This window comes from Sinohyriopsis cumingii, chromosome 6 (genome assembly GCF_028554795.1).
Source record: "Sinohyriopsis cumingii isolate HCF-2022 chromosome 6, ASM2855479v2, whole genome shotgun sequence".
Taxonomy (NCBI): Eukaryota; Metazoa; Mollusca; class Bivalvia; order Unionida; family Unionidae; genus Sinohyriopsis; species Sinohyriopsis cumingii.
Genome location: NC_142966.1, coordinates 126,397,350 through 126,420,084, shown reverse-complemented (window position 1 = coordinate 126,420,084; position 22,735 = coordinate 126,397,350). Strand labels below are relative to the sequence as shown.

General features: G+C 35.9%; 1 protein-coding gene across 2 annotated transcripts in view; it reads right to left on the bottom strand.

The window, feature by feature from the left end:
• Positions 1 to 3,155: 3,155 nt before the first annotated feature.
• The window catches only part of LOC149797906 (protein cramped-like), an 84,752-nt gene continuing 65,172 nt past the window's right edge, over positions 3,156 to 22,735 (bottom strand). For both annotated transcript variants that reach the window (XM_089962950.1, XM_089962951.1), the window contains exons 17-20: positions 20,621 to 20,686; positions 18,701 to 18,900; positions 11,189 to 11,347; positions 3,156 to 4,088 (exon numbers count right to left, since the gene is read on the bottom strand). In XM_089962950.1, coding sequence (XP_089819076.1) covers positions 3,942 to 4,088; positions 11,189 to 11,347; positions 18,701 to 18,900; positions 20,621 to 20,686 — 572 coding nt within the window. In that variant the 3' untranslated portion in view covers positions 3,156 to 3,941. The remainder of the gene's footprint in view (positions 4,089 to 11,188; positions 11,348 to 18,700; positions 18,901 to 20,620; positions 20,687 to 22,735) is intronic.

Sequence of the window (22,735 nt, the reverse complement as noted above, 5' to 3'; positions counted from 1 at the left end):
TGATTCTTTCATTATATCTGTGTTTCCAGTGGATCTGAATAGAGTAAGTGTACAAATAAATTAGGCAACGACTGTGTCAAAAATAAAAAGCCTGATTTTCTCCCTTTAGTTACTTTATTTTAACCTAACTGGCTTGGAGACACCACCTAATGAGTCAGTCATACAATTTGAAGCAAGCATCTGAACTGAGAGCTGACAAAGCAGTCTTGTCCACTTTTAGAGTGCAAAAAGACTTCCTTGAAGACCCCATCTACTGATAAAAAAAAATTTTTGTCATATCAATGAATCATGAGATAAAGTTTACTTATTTGGTGGACACATCATCTTTGTCCATACTAATATTTATGTTCAGGGCTAATGTTAAAAATACTAAGTCACACATCTTCTACACAAGTTTCTGTTCATTTGCAGCTCCAGGATATTAATATAGGTTTCAAGTTTGTACCCTGATACAAGTGGATTTAATGTCATTATTATACCATTCACAGAGAAGTCAGTGTGTTTCACAAAACACTCATTTTATCCAGTTCTAGAACATTGTGATAGAAAGTCAGTGATGAGCGTGTGTGTGTGTGTGTGTGTGTGTGTGTGATTTGGATTTTTAACATAGCTTTAACAATTTTTCAGTCATATCACTATGATGTCTGGAGTATGGCAGTTTATAGTGATATAGCATTATGTCCCACCCAGTCACATTATCCTGACACCAGGCTCACCAGTCCTAACATATACCTCTTAATGTTGAGCACCAAGCGAGGCAGCTGTTATTACAATTTTTATAGGTCTTTGGTATGCCTCAGCTGGGGTTTGAACCCGTGACCTCCCACATCTGAGGCAGATGTTCTCAGTCAGTGATGGAAGTCTTATGTCTAGCAGTGCACAATAACATAGAATATTAGTACATTATGGTATGAAGGTTGTAAATAAAATATCTGCAATATTAATTTATTATATTAATATAAAATAATATTTCATTTTTTCAAAGCAGTACTTATAAAACTCTTAATATTTTCATAAGTCAATGACAACGTTTTCCCACTTGACATACTTCCATCTGACTTGGCCTATTCCATAATGGTGAGTCTTTATCACTAAGTAGCTTCCATTATCTCAACACTAATGAATAAACACTTTGTTGATCCAAATCACTGACTGGCCTGGACTTTAAGCTAAAATGTAATTTTTTTTTATTAAGCATGGCCAAGTATGACCACATGGATCTGACGAAACTTTTTTTTGCATATCATTAGTCTATAAAATGCGTTCTGATTAAGCAAGTCATACCGGCAAGACAGGAAACCAAACCATATAAAATTTTAAACTGTTCTAATATTACACCAAAATATCAGTAAATGCAGCAACACTATTAAAAAATGTGCGACTTTCAAAGTTTTTAACACAAACATCAAAACTGTTCACGATGATAAACCAAGTTTTCTCACATTTGTATGTATGCATCTTCAGTGTAGAAGAATGATGTGAATATTTCTATTTTCCATCTCGTGACTACTCTCTTTCTTCTACTGTGATGACAGTACACAAGAACTCTCTGATTTCCATCACCATTTAGCATTCTTTTATAATAACTGAGGTAAACATTAATTGTAACAAGAATGTGCCGTGGATGAAGTTGGTAACCTACAAACAGGAACTTGTGCACTAATTTACCTCATAAAGATACAGATTTTGAAGTCAAGATTCAAGTAAAAAAAGGCTTTGTTGTAATTGTATTTTATGTTAAAATCCATCTTATTATATTATTATTATTCATGAAGTTAAATTTTAAAATGATGCTGTGTCAAAGACTATCATTTTGACTGTCTCATTTGTTCACAACAATAACAGTGATATTTTTTAACCTGTGCATATCTGTATCACTGCAAAAGCTACAGAGGGGGCCCCGAGTGGCCGAGTGGTCTAAAGCGTTCTTCGTTACGGATCACTGCCATCTCACCTCTGTCTACGTGGGTTCGAGTCTCGGATTCGGCTAATGTGGATATGTGAGAAAGCTTGCCAGTAGCTTCTCGTGGGTCGGTGGTTCTTCCCGGGTTCTTCCTCCACCATTAATACTGGCCGCCATGTATAGCCTTTCGTGTGCTGAAAAATGGCGTTAAACCCTACAACAACAACAACAGCAAAAGCTACAGATGCAATTTAGAATTTTCTTATAATTTTGTTAAGAACTCTATGAAATTCAAGTACCTGGCATATATTGTTAAAAAACTACCTTCCCTGGGTACCATGTATGTGTAAATGGAACAGCCCTTACCTCAATGGTTTCTACCACAGTTCACTTAACAATGATATGTGTTTAAATGTCATTGAAGGTTTTTCAGTGTAGATGTAACTTTTTATGCTTGATCTCTAGGTAAGGAAATTTTCAGCTGTTATTTTACTGTTTTCAAGGTGCATCAAAATAATGCTATTTATTACTTTGACTTTCTTCTTGTGCTCAGGAATGTGAGAAAAATACTTTCATTATGCATCTGTGCTGGAATAGAAATTCCATCCTCAAGATTTTGCATCAGATATCCAGTAAATCATCATGCCTGATGCACATTTATAAACCTAAGGTGAAATATTTCTGTTCTATACCAATCCATATGAAGGACTCTACCGTTCTGTTTAAAAAGGTAACACAAACAGGACAGGAACTCCTAGCAGTATATAAACTTTAGACCCAATGTAATACTATCCCAAAGTTCCAGTTGAATGTAGCCAGTGTTGAAGAAGATACGTGGCGTTCAAAATTTAATGCAAAACATCAACATATGATGGTTAAGCGGACAGGCAAGACAGGAAATCCTCCTAAATTATGGCATATACTGTAGTCCTATATTCTTAAAGTTTCATTTGAATGCAGCAAATGATATAGAAGATATGTGACTTTCAAAGACTTTGACACAAAACTTGAACATTGTAAATGACAATGATGACATCATTGCCACCAGAACAGTGAATACTGTATCTCACCATACTTAGGAAGGCAAGACAAAAATCACTAAAACTTTAACCTCAGACCCCTGTAGGTACAACCTACTGACAATTTTTACAGTCTGGTCATCATTATGAGTTGATCACAGGATAATGAAAATATACATATGATGGAAATCTCACTGAACCTATCTTGCAGAAAACAAGTACCATCTGCTTCATGTTGTTCATTTATTTTAATTATTTAATAGTCATTTAAATTCAGTAATAGATTGCAATATGATTTTTAATTTAATACCCACCCCAACTTACGTTTATGTTGAAGCAGGAGCTGACTCTAATGACATATTTGTAGATTATCAGATCAAGTCAACCCATCTTCATACAAATTACATACAAAGAAACAATTGCATAGATGCAATCTAAACTGATAGAATTGGGTAAGAAACAACCCTCAGCTGCGAATGAATCAAGATTCCATAAACAAGGAGTTCTGCTTATAGCAAAGTCACACAAACATACCATCCTATAAAGCTGCTATCTGCTGCCGATGACACAGGTGAAAAATTAGTCCTAGCATAACAGGGTACTAACTTCAGGCATGGAGCAACATTTTACCAGGATTTCAGTTGAAATGAGCACATTGATGAAGAATATGTATGATTCTTCAAAACCTTTAACTGCAAATCTTACTATTCCTGGCAACACCACCATTGCTATGACAAAGTCATATGTATGTCTTACCATCTCTCCTAAAGATAAAAACATTCTTGAAAACACATTATACTTAAACAATTTCAAGACAGGCAAACAGATGGAAGCAACTGGAAATTTGATTCGTCTAAGTAGAGCAGCATCTCCAACGTAAACTAAAACAATGTATCACAACTGAATGGTACTGAATTGCTCTCTTTTGTAGATTACTTCTGATATACATTTCTCCTCATTAGTTCTCCCATACCCCCCATACCAAAAAGAATACATGCTCATTCACAGGTATGAAATAGTTAGGTTGAATTGTTGTCTGAAAGTTCAATGATGAGGTCTGTCCTTTGGGTTTCTGATTTGGAAATCTGTTCAGCTAGGTCCTGAAATTTTTTCACATAGTCCATGGAACTTTCATTCATCATGCTCTGCAGAGTGGATTCAACCTGCTGGAAGAAAGAAAAGACATCTTTGGAACATCCTAGGCATATCCGGACAGAAGAATATGTACTGTATATACTCACAAGTACACTCCAAGAGTAAACTGCACAGACTCAGATCTGCCCTAACATTATCTACCAGCAGTCTGGGTGTATGCAATTTGTTAGAAAAATAGAGCAAACAATACAGACTATGATATGCTTGCATAGTACACAATTGCAGATCAGTGTCTGTGTTGTTTGCAGTTGGACTCAAGTATAAATGGCATATTTCCTGGGTTCTTCTTTTGATTCTGTACTTACAACCTATGGACTCTCAAAGTTGTTTCTTAAGTGTGGAGGTCATAAGCATTAATTTCTTACATTCATTATAATGGTTTTTACCTAACTGAAATAAATAAGGTTAAATACTTACAATATATGAAAATGATAGCAGTCACTTCAATAGGACTTTGTCAAACTCTAAACATTTTTAGACATAATGCCTACAGCCCAAGACTAAAATTCTGAAATAGGTTAAGTGAAGTAAAAAAGCTCTGCCAACCAGACTCCAGATCCTATCATTAAAATACCAAGACTGACACTCTAAAGGGCTTGTGTTTTAAGGATTGCTCTCGTACACCATCACACTCCTTAAATTGTTTCCAGGAGAGTGATCCATTGCTCTCCCCAATCTTATTTTTCATAATGATGATTTCCAGATGTTTTTGGAACAAACTTATCAATTTTTGCCCCAGATATCATGGCAGTTGCCTTTCACAAATTCTTAGATGTTTACAGGTTCTGCCATTTTCCAACATGATGTCATGTGCTGTAAAGGATGACGCACCGTAAACAACGATGTTGCAAATATTTGATAAGAGTAAATAACTCTTTTTTTTAAATACAAATCACAAGCCATGTAAATGAATTTTTAGGAATCCAAGGTAAATCCATTTCTTCTGTCTAGTTAAACCTTTGAACTGACAAGTATAAAAACCAAATGATATTGTTTACAAATTCCAATATCCCAAATACTAACTTTGATGAAATCTTTAACTATTGGCATCAATTTAAAATTATCCTCAGATACAAGCACAAACTGGGTTGATAAAGATCTACTCATATTTACATATTAAACTATATTTACATTCTACGGTCCTCCCTGGTATCCCATGACCTTGCATCAGATCACCTCTGCATTATATGCCATCTTGACTTATCAGTCCCTAACCCTCCACCTTTATCTGCTACTAAGAGAAACCTCCGTACGATAAATAGAACCAAATTAATGCACGACATCCAAGCTAACCTAACAACTTGGTTACCTCCTACTGCAGAACAACTCGATAACTGTCTGCGTTCATTACATGACAAACATGCCCCAGCTACCAAGTGCAGAGTATCAATTCAAAAGCGTTCTCCATGGTACACCGCTCCCTCGATAACTCGTGATCCCGCTTATAACGCGGTGTCTGTCTTGGCTCCCGATTTTTTCCAATGAAAATATATTTAAAATATCTTTAAAATATGCTAAACATGAAAAATTACGTTAAGAATTGATAAATTAAACCTTGATACATTGCTCGTTTTATCATCGAAAATGGTGATTAATGCCCGTAAAAATATAATCCATATTTTGAAATTTGCAAGTTCTAAATAAGAATTAATTTCAGAGATCTCGAAAACACTTAATTATGCGTATTTGGATGTCAATTTTTGATCTGGGACACAGAAAATCACTGAGGCGGGAGTTCTCCGTACGCATGTAATATGTGCGTGGGAAAATTCAAATATTTGCCGGTCCTGTTTCAGCCACCTGCTTTGTGGGAAAATGTGTTGATCAGTTAACTGTGCTAATATTTACAATGACAGAATTCAGTGACTGAAAGACTCTTTAATGTACATACATGTTGCCATTTTATAAGAGTACATAAAAAAAAGAACATGATGCAATAGCTAGGCGGCTAGCTCAAAGGCTTTGACTGGCGGCCGGGTGAGAAAATGTGCTGATATTTAGTGATTGAATTCAGAGGCAGAAAGACCCAGTTTTAAAATCCTAGCGAGACCTCTGTTTAAAGATATCATATATTATGTAAGTTTTTATGATAAATAGTTGTCAGTATACTGTAAATAAACAGTCTGGTGAAATAGCGATCAATGAAAATTTCTGGTAAATGCTAACAGGTGGCAACAGAGAATGAAATAAACACCAATTAAACGTCTTCCTGTGTGAAAGTTATGTTCTAATCCTTTAATTCCGTTTCAGTGTAAACATTATAATCACAACATATTCTGTTCATTGAAAACATGAAAAGAGTCAACTGACTGTCACATCGAAACCCGTGAATACTTCTGTGAGAACCTAATTACATGCCGGCTTTGTTTTGATCAACAACTTGGAGAAGTGTTTGTTGCATTAAAAAATCGATTACAAGAGACCTGGGGTGCTGGATTAAGGGTCTTGGAGCTGCCTTTGACGTAAAGCAAAACATTAACAGAGACAGCAACGATGATAGTGACTTCGAACGTTTCAGAGAAACTGATGTCATTAATGCCGAGGCTGTTTGGGAGAAATTCGTACAGACTCATGGTCCTGAGATGGGCGTTTCTCTTGATGATATGGAGGAGTGGATTTGTGCTGACAATGATTGCCCCACAGCTGAATACATGTCAGATGAAACAATAATTAATTCTATAACGAACAAATTTGCAGCAGAAGACGATTCTAACTGGAGTACCACAAGTGTTGAAAGTGATGCAGACGCAGATGGTGCACCACCTCCCCCCTCTGCACAGGAAGCAATCAAATATTTTGATATCGCCATAATGTGGCTGGAGACCCAAAATGTTGACTACGTAAAGCTCATGCAGTTGAGAAATCTGAAGGATTTTGCTCGGCGGCAGAGAAACCAAGGAGTAACACACACACAAAAAAATTAACTGATTTTTTTTCAAAAAAGTGAATTGATATTTGTCAAGCGTGGCACAAACGGCAAGTATTAACTTGTTCTAATTTACGTTGTTTTAAATTTGCAGACCAATTAAATATCTTAGTACTGAAGTACTGATTAACCCCTGTTTTTTTGTTTTCCATTTTACTTTTATCGCATTCAAATCTATCTATCATTCGATCGACACTGTTTCTCGAAAAGAGTCGATCTTTTGTATATAAAAAAACGTCTAATTTGGATCAAACAATAAAACTAGAATGTATCCAATTCAACATAAAAATTAGTGACGTAGTACACAATGTGTGAAGTGGTACACATGTTAAGCGAATGGAAACCACGTGGAATAATGTTTTTCATGATCGCCTCAATATACTGTAATTTATCCTGAAATTATGTTGCCCTATGAGGAAATAATAAATAAAGTACACCATCATGAAGAGATATTTATTCACAGTTAATCTCAGCACGATTATAAAGTGAGTATTTAACACTATAATCTGCCTACCCTCCCTCCTTATTTTTCCTTTATGTCGTCGATCACTTTATTGGATTTGGGCTTATTTTATAGGTCCCTCGATAACTCGCGCCTCACTTATAGTGCGGTCAATGTTTCAAGACCCCGATGTGCGTGAGTTATCGAGGCAGAGGTGTAAAGCAGTGTTAGCGACCAGCTTCGAACTGCTAAAAGAGACCGCCATAAAGCTGAGAGGCTCTGGCTTTCCACCAGACTCACTATTCATAAGCAAATCTATGAAGTCGCTAAGAAGAATGTCACAAATATAGTCCATGCAGCGAAATCAGCCCACTACACTACTAAGATCATGGAAAGTTCCAGCTGCAAAGAGCTCTTCGAGATTACTAACAAGCTAATGTCAAGGAACAAATCAACACCACTTTCAACTACCTTCTCTCCAGTCGACCTTCCGGACATGTTTGCAAATTTCTTCCATGACAAAGTACAAACCATTAGAGATAAGCTTGACACCACAATTTCAACTGACTTGTCGTCACCAAACAGTTGGGATACAGAATTTGAGCAGCAACCATTAGCAGCATTTGAACCTGTCTCTATGGATTTCGTACGTACAACCGTGATGAAGAGTGCACCAAAGTCATGTGAACTTGATCCAATTCCAGCATCACTGCTGCTTGAGTGCTTAGATCCAGTATTGCCTTCACTAACTGATGTTATTAATACCTCTCTCTCATTTGGGGAATTCCCATCATTTTTCAAAACTTGTCATTGTAAAGCTTCTGCTGAAGAAACCAACACTAGACCATAACGATTTAAAGAACTACTGCCCAGTTTCTAATCTTCCATTCATTTAAAAAATCTTAGAAAAGGTTGTTCTTTCCCAGCTTGTATCTCATCTAAATTCAAACAGTCTTTTTAGTGATGTACAATCTGCTTATCGCCCTTGCCACAGTACTGAAACTACTCTTATAAAAGTAGTTAATGACATTCTCTCTGCGTTGGATAGCGGAAAGATTACAGTCCTCACCCTCCTTGATTTGTCTGCAGTATTTGATACAATAGACCATGATATATTACTTCACTGTCTCCAGCATGTATTTGGCATTCATGATACAGCCTTACTGTGGTTCAAGTCCTACTTGGTCAACAGGACACAAATTGTATCTGCAAATGGAATACACTCCAGCCCAGTTGATCTATGTTGTGGTGTTCCACAGGGGTCTGTTCTTGGACCTGTTCTCTTCATTATGTACACTCAGTCGCTCTCAAGTGTCATAGATGATCATCCAGTGTCTCACCAATTGTATGCTGATGAAACCCAAATATACAAATCTAGCTACCCAACTGAAGTTGATGCTACCATCCAAGGTGTAGAGAGGTGCATTTCTGATGTGAAATCATGGATGACTTGTAACAAGCTGCAGATGAATGATGATAAAACTGAGGCCATTCTGATCACAACACAAAGACTTTCTCATTCACATCCTTTACCTCAAACAATAAATATCAGCAACGCCAACAATAAATTCACACAATCAGTATGCAACCTAGGTGTTACTCTGGACAGTACTCTCACATTGCACCAACATGTCATGAACATATGCAAGGCTGCATATCTTGAGCTGAGACGCATCAGCTCAATTCGCAAATATCTTTCAGTCGATGCCACTAAAACACTTGTGTGTTCATTAGTACTTTGAAGACTGGACTATTGTAACTCAATTCTGTCTGGTTCATCTTAATATCTACTCCAGAAACTTCAAAAAGTTCAAAACACAGTTGCTAGGATCATACTTAGAGTACCATGATCAGAGCACACCTCCCTGCTGCTCTGTACCCTACATTGGCTATCCATTCGATCCAGAATCAAACACAAAATTTGTTCTCTGTGCTACATTTCACTGTCGGACTCTAGACCATCATACCTATCTGACCTCACCCATGTGTACACACCAGCAAGATACTTACGCTCCTCTTCTGACAATTGTATACTTATTATTATTCCCACTATGAGAACAAAGTCATATGGACAGCGTTCTTTTGCATACCAGGGCCCAGCAACGTGGAATGAATTGCCCACTGAACTCAGACACAAAGACACAGTGATCACATTCAAGAGGGCTCTCAAAACTCACTTATTTCGACATCAAGAACAAACTTAAAGACCTAATAATGTTTCCTACCTGAAATATTCTGAGCATGTTTTTTTTTATATTTTTTAATGTTTTTCTAATTTTATGTTGTTTGTTTTCGTAATAATATTATTATGTTTCTTATCTTATAGGTGTTGTCTAATGTTGTAAAGCGCTTAGAGCTTCTAAAGATTAGGCGCTATACAAAGTCCTCATTATTATTATTTCTTTGTCTGACCCCACCCCCAATATGTTTCTGGTTGGCAAACCATCCCTGCATGTCACTGCCAGCCCTAGTTACCCCCTCCCAAGGTACCTCCCCCTTAACAAAAATACATTTTTCAAAATCATATATATATATATATATATATATATATATATATATATATATATATATAAAGATACCCTAATTTTAAAACCAGTGCAATAGGAAACACACCTACTTTTTTTCCTGGCCCAAAGCCTGGTTTAAAACTAAAAACCTGAGTCTACACCTTTGATAAGTATAATTATTGCTATTTTAAGTTTGCAAAACACTTAAATTTGGCGTAAAAAGAGTAATCTATATATTACATGCCAGAATTACAGCACATATGAAATAGATAATTTATTTTTGCTACTAATAACCAGTCTGCAGCTGGTCCAAAATTCTTGTCACAAAGGACAAAATCCATACGGATTTGAACCAGAATACAAACAGAAAATCTAATTAAAAATTATTTATATTCAGCACTCACATTAACTAGTCTACAAGTGTAACTTTTCGCTGAATGATCGTTAACAAGAATTCTGCAATGGATAATCATGTATTTCTTTCAAATGCTGTTTTACTCATTATTCTTCTTCTCAAGTTTGTAAAGGGGTACTGATTTGTCCTTTTTTCATGTTTGGAAAGATCCACCTGCACTAACATTATATGTCATATAACATATTCTTCTTACACCATAAAGCATTTCACTTAACATCATTTTCTTTAAAAGTATAGACGGGTCAGCTACCTAACTAGCTTATCAATATAATGAAACTGTGAGGCAAAGTTCATCTTTGAAGAAACCTGTTTTCTTAGAGTCAGATAAAGTTCCTATAAATAGCAAATCATTCAAGTATTCTTATGCAGCAGTCATCTTTTTAAGAATATTCTCAAATTTATATGAGTGGAATTAAAGAGATAATAACAAAATTGACAAAAACAACTTTTTATTGCTTTAGTTTTTAATGTACCAAACAAGCATAATCTATAAACAGGAAAGCATAAAACATAATTTGGTGAAAAAAAGTGTAATGATTACACCAAAAGTGTAATGGTTGGCATGCATGCCCAAGTAGTTCAGGAGGAACAGTGGTAATAAATATGATAACGGATGGTTGACTGACAAGAGTCCATTGCATAAGCTTTCTCAACTATGATAGGCAGAACCAAAAAGATGTCCCTCCTAATTCATGAACATGATATAGTTACATATCAGATTTTAATAAAGGTAACAATTTCAACCAATTAAGTGAAATTAAAGACGCACACAATGAACATACATAAAGTACATGTATTAGGACAGTGCATGAAAAACTCACCTCTAACTTTGTTCCTGTCATGGAGTCTCGCGAATTTTCACTGAACAGTGTGGCTGGTGGGAATGAACTGCTGGCATGTGAGATTGGCTGAAAATTCTGAGAATCTGTATCATTCTTCATGGGGGATTCCAGAAAACTTGTGAGAGAGAAATCTGTGGCCTGAAAAAAACAAAAAATGCAAAGAATAAAACCAACAAGAGCATCAGGAGGAAAATTTCTGTTGCAATCATGACTTATCAATAAGTAAGATTAGAGATTTAAGAAACCCTTTTCATCCTGAAACAGATTTTATCTCAAGTTTCAGAGTCTTCTTTTTGACAAGCTCATTCAAACCACAGCAATCTTATTATTATGAACATGTATAGAAAAAGAAATTCAGCATTTCAGATTACAGCAACTTCTTTCCTTAAGAAAAATATTGCTCCAAAACATCCTTCCAAGGAAGCTTACCATATACCTGCTTACAAGTTCAACTGGGGGTCCCGAGTGACCAAGTGGTCTAAAACGCTTACTGTTCTGGATCACTGCCATTTCACCTGTCTGCATGAGTTTGATTCTCAGGCTCAGCTAATGTGGGTATGTGAGAAAGCCTGCCAGTAGCTTCTCGTGGGTCGGGGCTCCGAGTGGCCGAGTGGTCTAAAGTGTTCACCGTTCCAGATCACTGCAATCTTACCTGTCTGCGTGAGTTCGAGTCCAAGGCTTGGCTAGCGTGGGTACATGGGAAAGCCTGCCAGTAACTTCTCATGGGAAGGTGGTTCTTCCCTGGGTTTTCCAGGGTTCTTCCTCCACCAGTTGTACTGGCCGCCATGTATAGCCTATCTTGTGCTGAAAAATGGCTTTAAACCGTACAACAACAACAACAACAACAACAACAAGTTCAATTACAAACTGCACAGACTCAAACCTGCTGTCACATTGAATCGAATATGATATCCAAATCCGAATCAAACATGGATGAACCAGTATCTGGATTTTATCACAAACAATCGTATTTCCAAAATGTGTACTTTTATTTTGTAAGTCCAGAATCTAAGGGTCATTTCTGTGAGATTTATGGCAAAATTATATGGGTTGGCAGGTCTGGCATAGATGCTCTCCCTTTAGTGCAACTATGATCAAAGGGAAAATGAGAAAAACATACAGGAAGATTGTCATTAAGTGGCTTTTATGACATCATCCAAAGACTGATTAAAAAAGGCCCATGATGTAACAAATGACCCTGACCTGATGAGCTCAGATTTTGATGAAAGAGAGATTAATGAGCTCTTTTAATAGTTTCAACAATCCACCTCAAGATGGAGGCTGCTGAAATAACAAAAGTACCTTTCAAAAGGTTAAAAGAATGGTTACCATCTTTATTCTTATCTTTTGGTTTGGACAGATGGAAATATAAAGCTCTAATTGTGCAAAAGGAGTCCATTCTTATCATCCCCGCACAGAACTGACTGAGAGTGGGGATTTCAATAGAAATGGAACTAATAAAAGTTACCTGCTTACCTGCCATTATTGCAGTGCTTTTCCCAACCCCAGTCCTAAGTCCAAGGTGAATAGTTTCTCCTCCAGTTAGCAACTGGAGGTCCAAAACTATACAAATGAAATATATGTAAGGTCTGGGGTAAAAAGATCTTAACACAAAAATTTGCACTATTTACCATCTACAAGCCAAAAAATTTAAATGATGAAAATTTTTGGGTGCCTAGAGAGACACTGGATGAAATCAAAGCAAAAGGACAATATTAAGAATGATGGAAGTTAACCAATATTTTATTTTAGACCTACAATTACTATTTGCAGGAACATTCATACTGCACTGGGGACTGGTGCCAGGTTTAAGTGTTTCTGTGTGTTTGTTTTGTAAGTTTAACGCCATTTTTCAGCAGATTATAGGCTATACATGGCAGTCAGGATATCTGGTTGCAAGAAAACCCAGGAAAATATCGGGAAGAATGTCAAACCATGAGTAGCTTTCTCACTTACCCACAACTGACCAAGCTGTGACCTGAATCCTTTCAGACACAAATCAGAAGTGGTGATCTGTAATGGCAAGCATCGTAGGACTTTTGGCCACCTGGGGCCCCATAGGGAAAGATATCACAATACAATAATAGCAGGTAATATATTACTGCTATTAAACTTAATTTTCTCATCTATTTTTCGGGGTGGGTCTGTTCCAGTCTGGTCTTATATGTCTATATTATTTTCTTCTATCCAGGTGTAGTGTTCCTTGGCACTGTGTTTATTAGTACAAATGACAGTTATTGACATCTGCAATCTATGAAGTGCAGACAATTAAAATTGCTATCTTGAGGAATTAACTAGTGCAACCAGAGTGATGCATTGGGTTCCTTTGATTACTGAGTGCAATTCTAGCTATGATACTTTAGTTCATGATGGATATTCATGGTATGACAATGAAAGGAGGCAACTAAAATATATATCAATGTGGTCATGTAGCCATATTTATACACCTTAACTTATTCTTCTAAACTTTAATACCAATATAGTTTAACCAAAGTCTATTCAATCAGATTACTGAATGCTCCGCTCTGTGATAAAAAACTTTAAAATGAAAATCATTGATCACAAATGACCTTTAAAATAGTGCCTAGGTACAAAACTGGGTCATGAAAAGAACATGTCTGGTTTAAGCAATAACAGTACAGGGTAAAATGAATTTTATTTAGCATGCATAGCTTTCATTTGAACATAACAGCACATGATATTCAATCCACTTTGTACTGGATCACACCTTTTGTGTGACCATGTCCAAAAATGTCCACAAACATTAACACTGATTTCACTGTATGTATTTCTTGAAGCATGTATATAAAAACCTTCCAAGGATTATGGTTGTTGTTGTTGTGGGGTTTAACACCATTTTTCAGCACACGATAGGCTATACATGGCGGCCAGGATTAATGGTGGAGGAAAAACCCAGGAAAAACCCGGAAAGAACCACCAACACACGAGAAGCTACTGGCAAGCTTTCTCACATACCCACAATGGCTGAATCCGAGACTCGAACCCACACCGACAGAGGTGAGATGGCAGTGATCCGTACTGGAGAGCGCTTTAGACCACTCTGCCACTCGGGGCCCCCCAAGGATTATGGATGTAGGAGGTTCTAAATAAAATAAATAACTGCCATTTAAAGGGATAAGTAACCATCAATTAAAAGAAATAATACCCATTAATTAAACAGTATTGCACACATACATGACCTGTACAACTCTGACTATAAAATTTTACTCCTGCATGAAAGCCTGTCTTTTATTAATTTTATCTGAATGTTTAAGATCCAACAACCATTAATATTAAAATCTATTATACAAATACCTGTGCTAAATCCAGGGTTCTTCCTCCACCAGTTATATTGGCCGCCATGTATAGCCTATCTTGTGCTGAAAAATGGCGTTAAACCCTAGAACAACAACAACAACAACAACAACCTGTGCTAAACACACACATACATATAAGCAACATTTCATGTCAACATGCAAGTTAATTGTCAGGTGCCATAACATAAGCAAAATGGAGTTAATGAGACAAACCTATAAAATACACTAAGCCTACGAGACACACCAAATTTCATCAGAATACGTTGAATGGGTTCATCGCAAATGTCTGGGTTCATGACAAATGTTAGTTACAAGCTACAATTCCTGAACAGGGTTCTTCCACCAAAATTTTTATTTTCAAATACAATTACAAATCTTGTTTTTTTCTTCAACAGACTGTGAAAGTGTGGACCCAGCCAAATTTACATATACATCTTATCTGATCTGCATCTCACTTTCTTAGTGATTTCACTGTCAGGAAACATATGCACAAACAGGTCTCCAATAATTGCACATCTATTAAAAGAATAATGTGCATAAACCACTTTTAGAGCCCAGAGAACATCTGCTCTTAGGGTGTCGTCAGTAGTGACATGCAGCTGATTCAAACTTTGACATGACGCAGGAAACAAAGCCAAAGAAGAGGTTAGATTGTGATAATGGCGCATATTCACTGACTTTTTTTATATATCAATATGTAGATATTGTCAAAAATGTACTCGGGTTTCGTTGCTGCATACCGTGTCACCTGAGGGTGGTATATTTTTTCGGCTCTAGTTATTTCAAAGTACTGAGCGAAACTCAGACCATGCTGCACATGCAAATTGCCTGCAGCGATAAACCTAAGTACCTAGCTGCACATATCTGTCACAGCTAGTATACATATAGAGCAAATTCTCTATAACCAAATTACATTACGACGAGTCTTGTCAGAAAGATTACCCCTTTACGGCAGCAAATCTCCATCTGTACAGGTAATGAAATTTAAGTATTCTTTATTACTATTCGTTTTTTATGACAGAAATGTTTCATACGTAAGATGTTTTAGAATTTATTCTAAATTCTAGAGAGAGTCAATACCTAGGTTATACAACGCCATATTAGAAATACTATAGTCTGGTTCGAGTTAGCTATTTGTTGTAACTGAACAGACAAATTGAATTTAATTATACGCTGTATGCATTAAACGATTAATCTAATGGGTAACGAATTCATGTGGGTGCATGCTCAACATATATCAATGCAGAAGTACTTAACCGTGTCATATGTACTACATTGTTTAGTTGTTATAATTTTAGCTGCCATTTACATGGTTTGATGTGGAGTCACAGAACTCTGTGTGGTTTCATGTGACGTATATGCTGTGTCTGGTGACGTTGGATCGGAAGAGTGTACTTGTTTTCTCGATGCGAAGGACCAGGGCTTTGCGACCATTGGGTCTGTGTTAAATGTGAGGGCTCTCGAGGGATCCTTCAACAGACTGAGAGGGGCGGACCATGCGTGGGCGCTTCTCTGGCCATTGACTAGAGCGAGTGGAACGGGAGTTACATCTTGGATGTCAAATAGGCGCCACGATAGTTATATGTATTATGTGCTCCATGTTGTTATTTTCACTACTGCTATCTGAGCAAATTTACATGCATTTCAATGTCGTTATATGAACGATACATTCAAATTCACATGCATTTCAATAACATTATATGAATGATACATTCAAATTCAAATGCACTTCACTATCGTTATATGAACAATACATTAAAATTTACATGCATTTCAATATTGTTATATGAACGATACATTAAAATTTACCTGCATTCCAATATCGTTATATGAACAATACATTCAAATTTACATGCATTTCAATATCGTTATATGAACGATACATTCAAGAATTTGTTTATATTGGGGTGTAGATCATATACTTTTATTTTGTTGATCCGTGATAGGACTTAATTCACGTTTGTTTGAAATTCCATTTGTTAAATGTTTGAGTTTTTTTCATTGAGTACTTGTTGTTGATAGTTCCATGTTAAGAACCTTATAATTTTCTATAATTTTCCTTATCTTTCTGTTTATAATGATGTCAGATTTTGTTAACATTTAATTGCGTTTATAAATAAATATCTTATTAACGCAGTTGCTTTGGGTGTCTTCCCTAATCCAATTGCAAACTGGCTTCATCTTGTGGAGGTCTAGTTTGAGTTGCAGGTGATGATGTTCATGCTGATGCCAATGCTGGATTTCTTTGACCAGATTTCATGTCTTGAAAAACGAAGGTACAGAGACACAGTTTGCTGCTCTATGCATGTTTCTCTTTTGCATCTCTGATTTCATGTGTGATGTCAAGGTGGACTCTCCCATGTTGGAAATGCTGATAAACTTTGAACACATTCCACCGAACGCTTTGAATTTCAAAAAAGTTACTTCTTCAAGCCATCCATGAAAACACATTATTGAACGATGTTTTATAGTTTGGAATTTTAAATCATTATAAAAAAGAAATTGAGGATGAAAGAATATTTAGTCTTGCCACTGCAGATGATACAAATCAAACTATGTGAATAAAAAAACCTCCAGTACCAAAAAAGTAAACTATGACTGTACATGCATACCAATGGTTAGGTATGTGTGTAAAAATCTTAGTAACCAGAATCAACCACGGCTACCAAAATAACAATCATGGCAAAATCATTCACTGCAAAAATTTTGTAGAAAAATAATGTATTTTCTCGAGAATTTTTTTTAGTTTAGCTTTTAATATCAAATTATGGGATATTCTATGACAAAAAGTAGTTTTCCTTAAAAATCAGGAGGGCACAGGAACCCTGCATGCAAATTAAGTTAATTGTCAAAAACCATAAATCTATCCAGAAAAGGAGTTGATGAGACAAAACCTATCAAAGACACATCTAGGTCAATGAAATCATTCATTTCTTTTAAATCAATAACATAACTGCCATACTGATGTAAATAACTTCCATACTGATAAATTTAACTGCAATGTCCCAGTCTGGAACTATCATGAACTAGATAACGAAAGTACAACAAAATACAGACCTGCCAACCCTGTAAAGTCCGTCTCAGTAAGGCAGGTGATTTTTTCTCCGTAAGACTGACCAGTTTTCAGTAAAGGTGAAAAAATATCAATAACTGCTATTGTAAGGCTGGAAAATGTAACTAAAAATTTGATGCAATGACGATAAACATTATGTTCAACTGAAAAAGTTTGTAAAGTACACGTATACTTTATTTACCACTAGTACAGTTGCACAAACTCTAGTTCCAAACCCTATGCAGCTCAATGGCTTGTTGCTTCTCTAAACTTGACATAATTCTTGGAAATTCTTTTCCATTTCACATGATGATAACAATCATACCTCCCGCCACGAGACATACTCAAATTGGCATGTGATGTCCAATAAATGTAAAATTGTGTCCTTTCCAGCTTTTATTCACAAGAATCTGAATACTCCTTTTTATTCTTCTGTGCCGATTATTAACACTTTTCTAGAAGCTTATTTTCCCTTTCATCTTAAACATGTATCGCTTTCTGGATGCCAACTGTAAAAATTCTATAATCAACAGTTTTGATCATGCAGATACTTTGCATGAACAAATAGGTGCAGTTTAAAGCCTCTGGGGTGCTGCTGTAAAGTTAGTCTGGTTCCCTGACTAATTTCACTAATTCTAAGATGTAACCCAGATCCAAATAAAACTTAGGATGAACCAATTATCCAAATTTTTCAGCAACAAAAGTTTCGTAATTTTTTCAAGTATGCTGTAAGTTCGGATTTTAAGGGTAATTTTCATAAGACGGCAAAATCGCAAGGGTTGGCAGGTCTGCAAAATATCTCTGAAATTATAAAACTTTCAAACTCACTTTGTAAGTCTGAATAGGTACATACCACATGGCTTCTTGCCAATTTTGACTAATGGGACTACAATATTGATGACACTGTAAGTGAAAAGTCATGTTGAAACGTCGGGTGATTTTCTGGTTTTAGCATGCATCAAGTTGTAGTATTCAATGTTCCATGACCTCACATTATTTCTGCCTGGGCACCATCATCTACTGCTATTATGCACTGCTGCAAATATTTCTTTCAAGAAAACACATTTCCAGAACTTGTGAAGATAAAGAAAAAGAATATTTACATCTGCACGTTACACTTACCACACCATTCAGCCATTGTGATTCAGGGCCAGGTGAACTCATCTTGAAAAGGGAACGTATTGGTGGACTTGAGGGTGGGGTAGACACCTGGTTATGACCAGAGTTACTTTGAAGTGGTGGAGTGGTCAGTCCTGTCTCAGATCCAACTGTAACTGGTCCTAACCCATTACATGATCCAATTTTAACTGGATCAATCAAGTCTTAAAAAGAAAAAATGAACATTATCATTTAAGAAATATGAACACCAGTACATAATATATAAAAATGCATGATTGGAATAAAACAAATATAAATGGTACTGACATGGACTCAGCAGTGATGAGAAGAAAAAGGTAAAGAAATTAGAGACATCTGTGGTAAATGGTAGAACATGCAGAAAGCAAGGTGTTCTGCAGTGGAACTGAAATGGTGTTATCTTCAGAATTAAGAAGAAATGGAATTCTTTTGTTTATTTATTATTATTTTTGACTGCATCTGTATTATAATGTACATTGGTTCCAAGGAAGTCATGTTTTTAGAGTAATATGGGGTATTATCAACACCATACCACAAAATGTATTCAGACATCTCTTTTTCAAATGTCACAATCACTCAACATGAAATATGTAAACACGTTATGATTGGTTGGCACTTATACATCAGAGTTGACTCCCCTTTCTCAAGGGAGACGCTGAATTTGTTCTGCTAACATTCTCATGGCTATTATCCACACACCTGAGCTATTGCTGACACACTGTTGGGCCATTACTGACACTATTTGTTTTCTTGTTCAATAAGTGAAACAAACCAGTTTATGAGGTCTGCTACTAAAATATGAAATTTATTTTGAACAATGATTTTACACTGTGTGTGAGAGCCTCTTGTGTGGAAGACAACTGTAATGAACAACAGCTTACTTTAATACATGGTTTACTAGCTTCTGTTTCTTTACAAAGGCAGAACTCACTATCTGAATCAGGCAATTCCCCACCATATTAAGTACAATCTCAGAAATCCTCCCCTCCACCGCCTGCCAAAGTGGGCAACCTACCAACTCGGGACATATCTCTCACTGAAGCTAGTGATTTCCCTTCATTGGGAAATCCCTTAGCCCATTCCTGGGAGCAGACTTGTTCCTTCAGAACAGAAGAATAAGTGGAAGGACCCTTTATCCAGACCCTGTAGGTCCAGAGACTTTCTGCAAAGTCCAAAAACTCACACAGGCCAAACAACAAATGGGGCAACTGTCCATGTATTCAAATACTGTGCATGCAATACAAGTGGTGTGAATGTCCAATGCTGCATTTTTATGCCAACATTTGACAACTTTGAGGCATTATTGAAGGCTGAAAGGGATATAAAAAAAATATAAAAAACAATGAACCAGACTAACAAATCGGAAGGAATTACTTACCCTGATAGCTGTTACCATTAGAAGTACAGCAACACATGCAATGTACCACAAATTCTCAAAATCAACAAAAAAGGACACTGCTATACAAAACATTGCAATCACTAGGGAGACAATAACAAATACCCCCCCCCCAGGATACAATTGACAGTAGAAATGCCAAAAGATGACTTAATTCATAAAGTGATGATGGACTCAGAAACATGTATAAAATGCACGAGTCCAAGGAAAGGAATTGTGTCATTCTGATGGTTGGAAATTGAATATAGTAAAAGACTGGGCTCATGTTGTGTCTTAATTCTAAATTTCTAATTACCCAGTGGAGGAGGGAATGATGTCCTTGGATTGGAGGCTAGCCCTAGGAAAAGTTATAACAGGTAGTGAGTTATTGCTATTTAAAGATTTAATAGCTATATATTTTTTACAGAAGGCAAATGTACAGCTCATAAAACATCAGTCTACTTAAATTTAGCTGGAAGGTGCAAAAAATGTATCCCAAGGAACTCTTGACATAAAATCATTTAACTTACCGCCAAACATATTGGAAGATGAAGTTTCAATGGAATAATCAATGAATTTATCCACATCTGCAGGAGCTGCAAGTTAAGATTAAACACAACTGAATGACATAAGATATATCAAATACACATGCAGAATAGCATGACAAAAAGATATCAAGTACATATACAGAACAGCATGACAGATATCATGTACACATACAGAATAGCATGACATAAAGATGTCACGTACATGTACAGAATAGCATGACAAAGATATCAAATGCCTGTACAGAATAGCACGACATAAAGATATCAAGTACACATACAGAATAGCATGACAGATATCATGTACACATACAGAACAGCATGACAGATATCATGTACACATACAGAATAACATGACATAAAGATGTCACGTACATCTACAGAATAGCATGACATTAAGAGATCAAGTATCTGTATAGAATATTATGAGATCAAGAGATCAAGTATATGTACAGAATACCATGACAAAGATATCAGGTATATTTGTATACAATAGCATGCATAAAGATATGTACAGAACAGCATGACATTAAGAGATCAAGTATCTGTATAGAATATTATGAGATCAAGAGATCAAGTATATGTACAGAATACCATGACAAAGATATCAGGTATATTTGTATACAATAGCATGCATAAAGATATGTACAGAATAGCATGACATCAACATATCAAATAAATGTGTACAGAATAGCATGGCATAAAGATATCAAATATATGTGTAAGAACCGCATGGCAGACTCAACAGATGCCAGATCTCTATATAAGAAGCATAGCTGTGCATCTGATGCAAAAACTGACTAAAACGAGTTCTTAACACAGTTAAATTACATATAACAAATGAAACTGAAGCATTTAGTCTTAAAGGTGACTGGCCATCTCTATTGTACAAAGGAGTGATATTATTAGTCATAAAAAACACATTTATTATGTATGCACACCATGTAAATGTCTATGTGATATATCTTACGATTGTGCTTTTGTACAGCAAATATGGTGCACTGTGTTGCATATGGATGTAACCAAAAGAGTGATGATGGGACAAAAGGTTTTTTCTTTTTCTGAAAGACTGTTTACCAGAAAAAAAGGGGATTGAAGCTATGGGATCAAATAGAGCGAGGGATGGTAAAATTGTACCATTTATGCCAAATTATAGTCAATTTGGCCCGGAGACAATTTGTCGCAACTCGAAAAACAATTCAGCCCAACTTAACAATAGTCTGAACAAGTTCTTTTTCTACATACAACAATTAGCTATTATGTAAGATATATATATACATACAAATAATACTATCATACAGGTTAGAGAATTTGAAATTCTATGGAGATTCAAACTTAGGTCCATGGGTAAACGACACCCATCACCTTGCCAGCACACACAAGCCCATATTAACTCACAACTAAGCACACATCACCAAAAACTGATGTTACTCAATTGGTGTTATATGCACTTGTGTGTAGCATACTCGCATGATGAACTAGAAATTAATTCTCATGTATCTACACAGTCACTCCGAATTCCTATGAAAGAAATCAAGGTGTATATATATATATATATATATATATATATATATATATATATATATATATATATATATGTATATAGATATATATATATATATATATATATATATATATATATATATATATATATATATATATATATATATATAGAATGGAACAGTTTTGAAAGGGACACAATCTAGTGTGTCGTGCATGCACATCGAGATAAAGCTGAACAGTAAATTAGTTTTCAATAGTTTAATCTAAATCTTCCCTATCCCTAGTTTATAGTGTTTTATATTTAGACAACAAGAAGCATGTACTTTGCCTTGTGGGGATAAATGTACATCATTTCCTGTTGGCGTCCTCTATAGGTGGGAAATCGTAGCTAAGGGGAAGTAACAGAGTTGTATACTTCTATTTCAAGTAACTAAATTATCATTTCTTTATACTTGATCATTTTTTCATTCTTTTTGTGAGAGTATAACTACTTTTAATAATGTAATGCAAATCTGATGTAAAAAGAAAAATGTTGGAGTATGGCCGGTGACCTTTAAGTGGACAGTGCACTGCTTCTCCCATAAGCAATGTCCATCT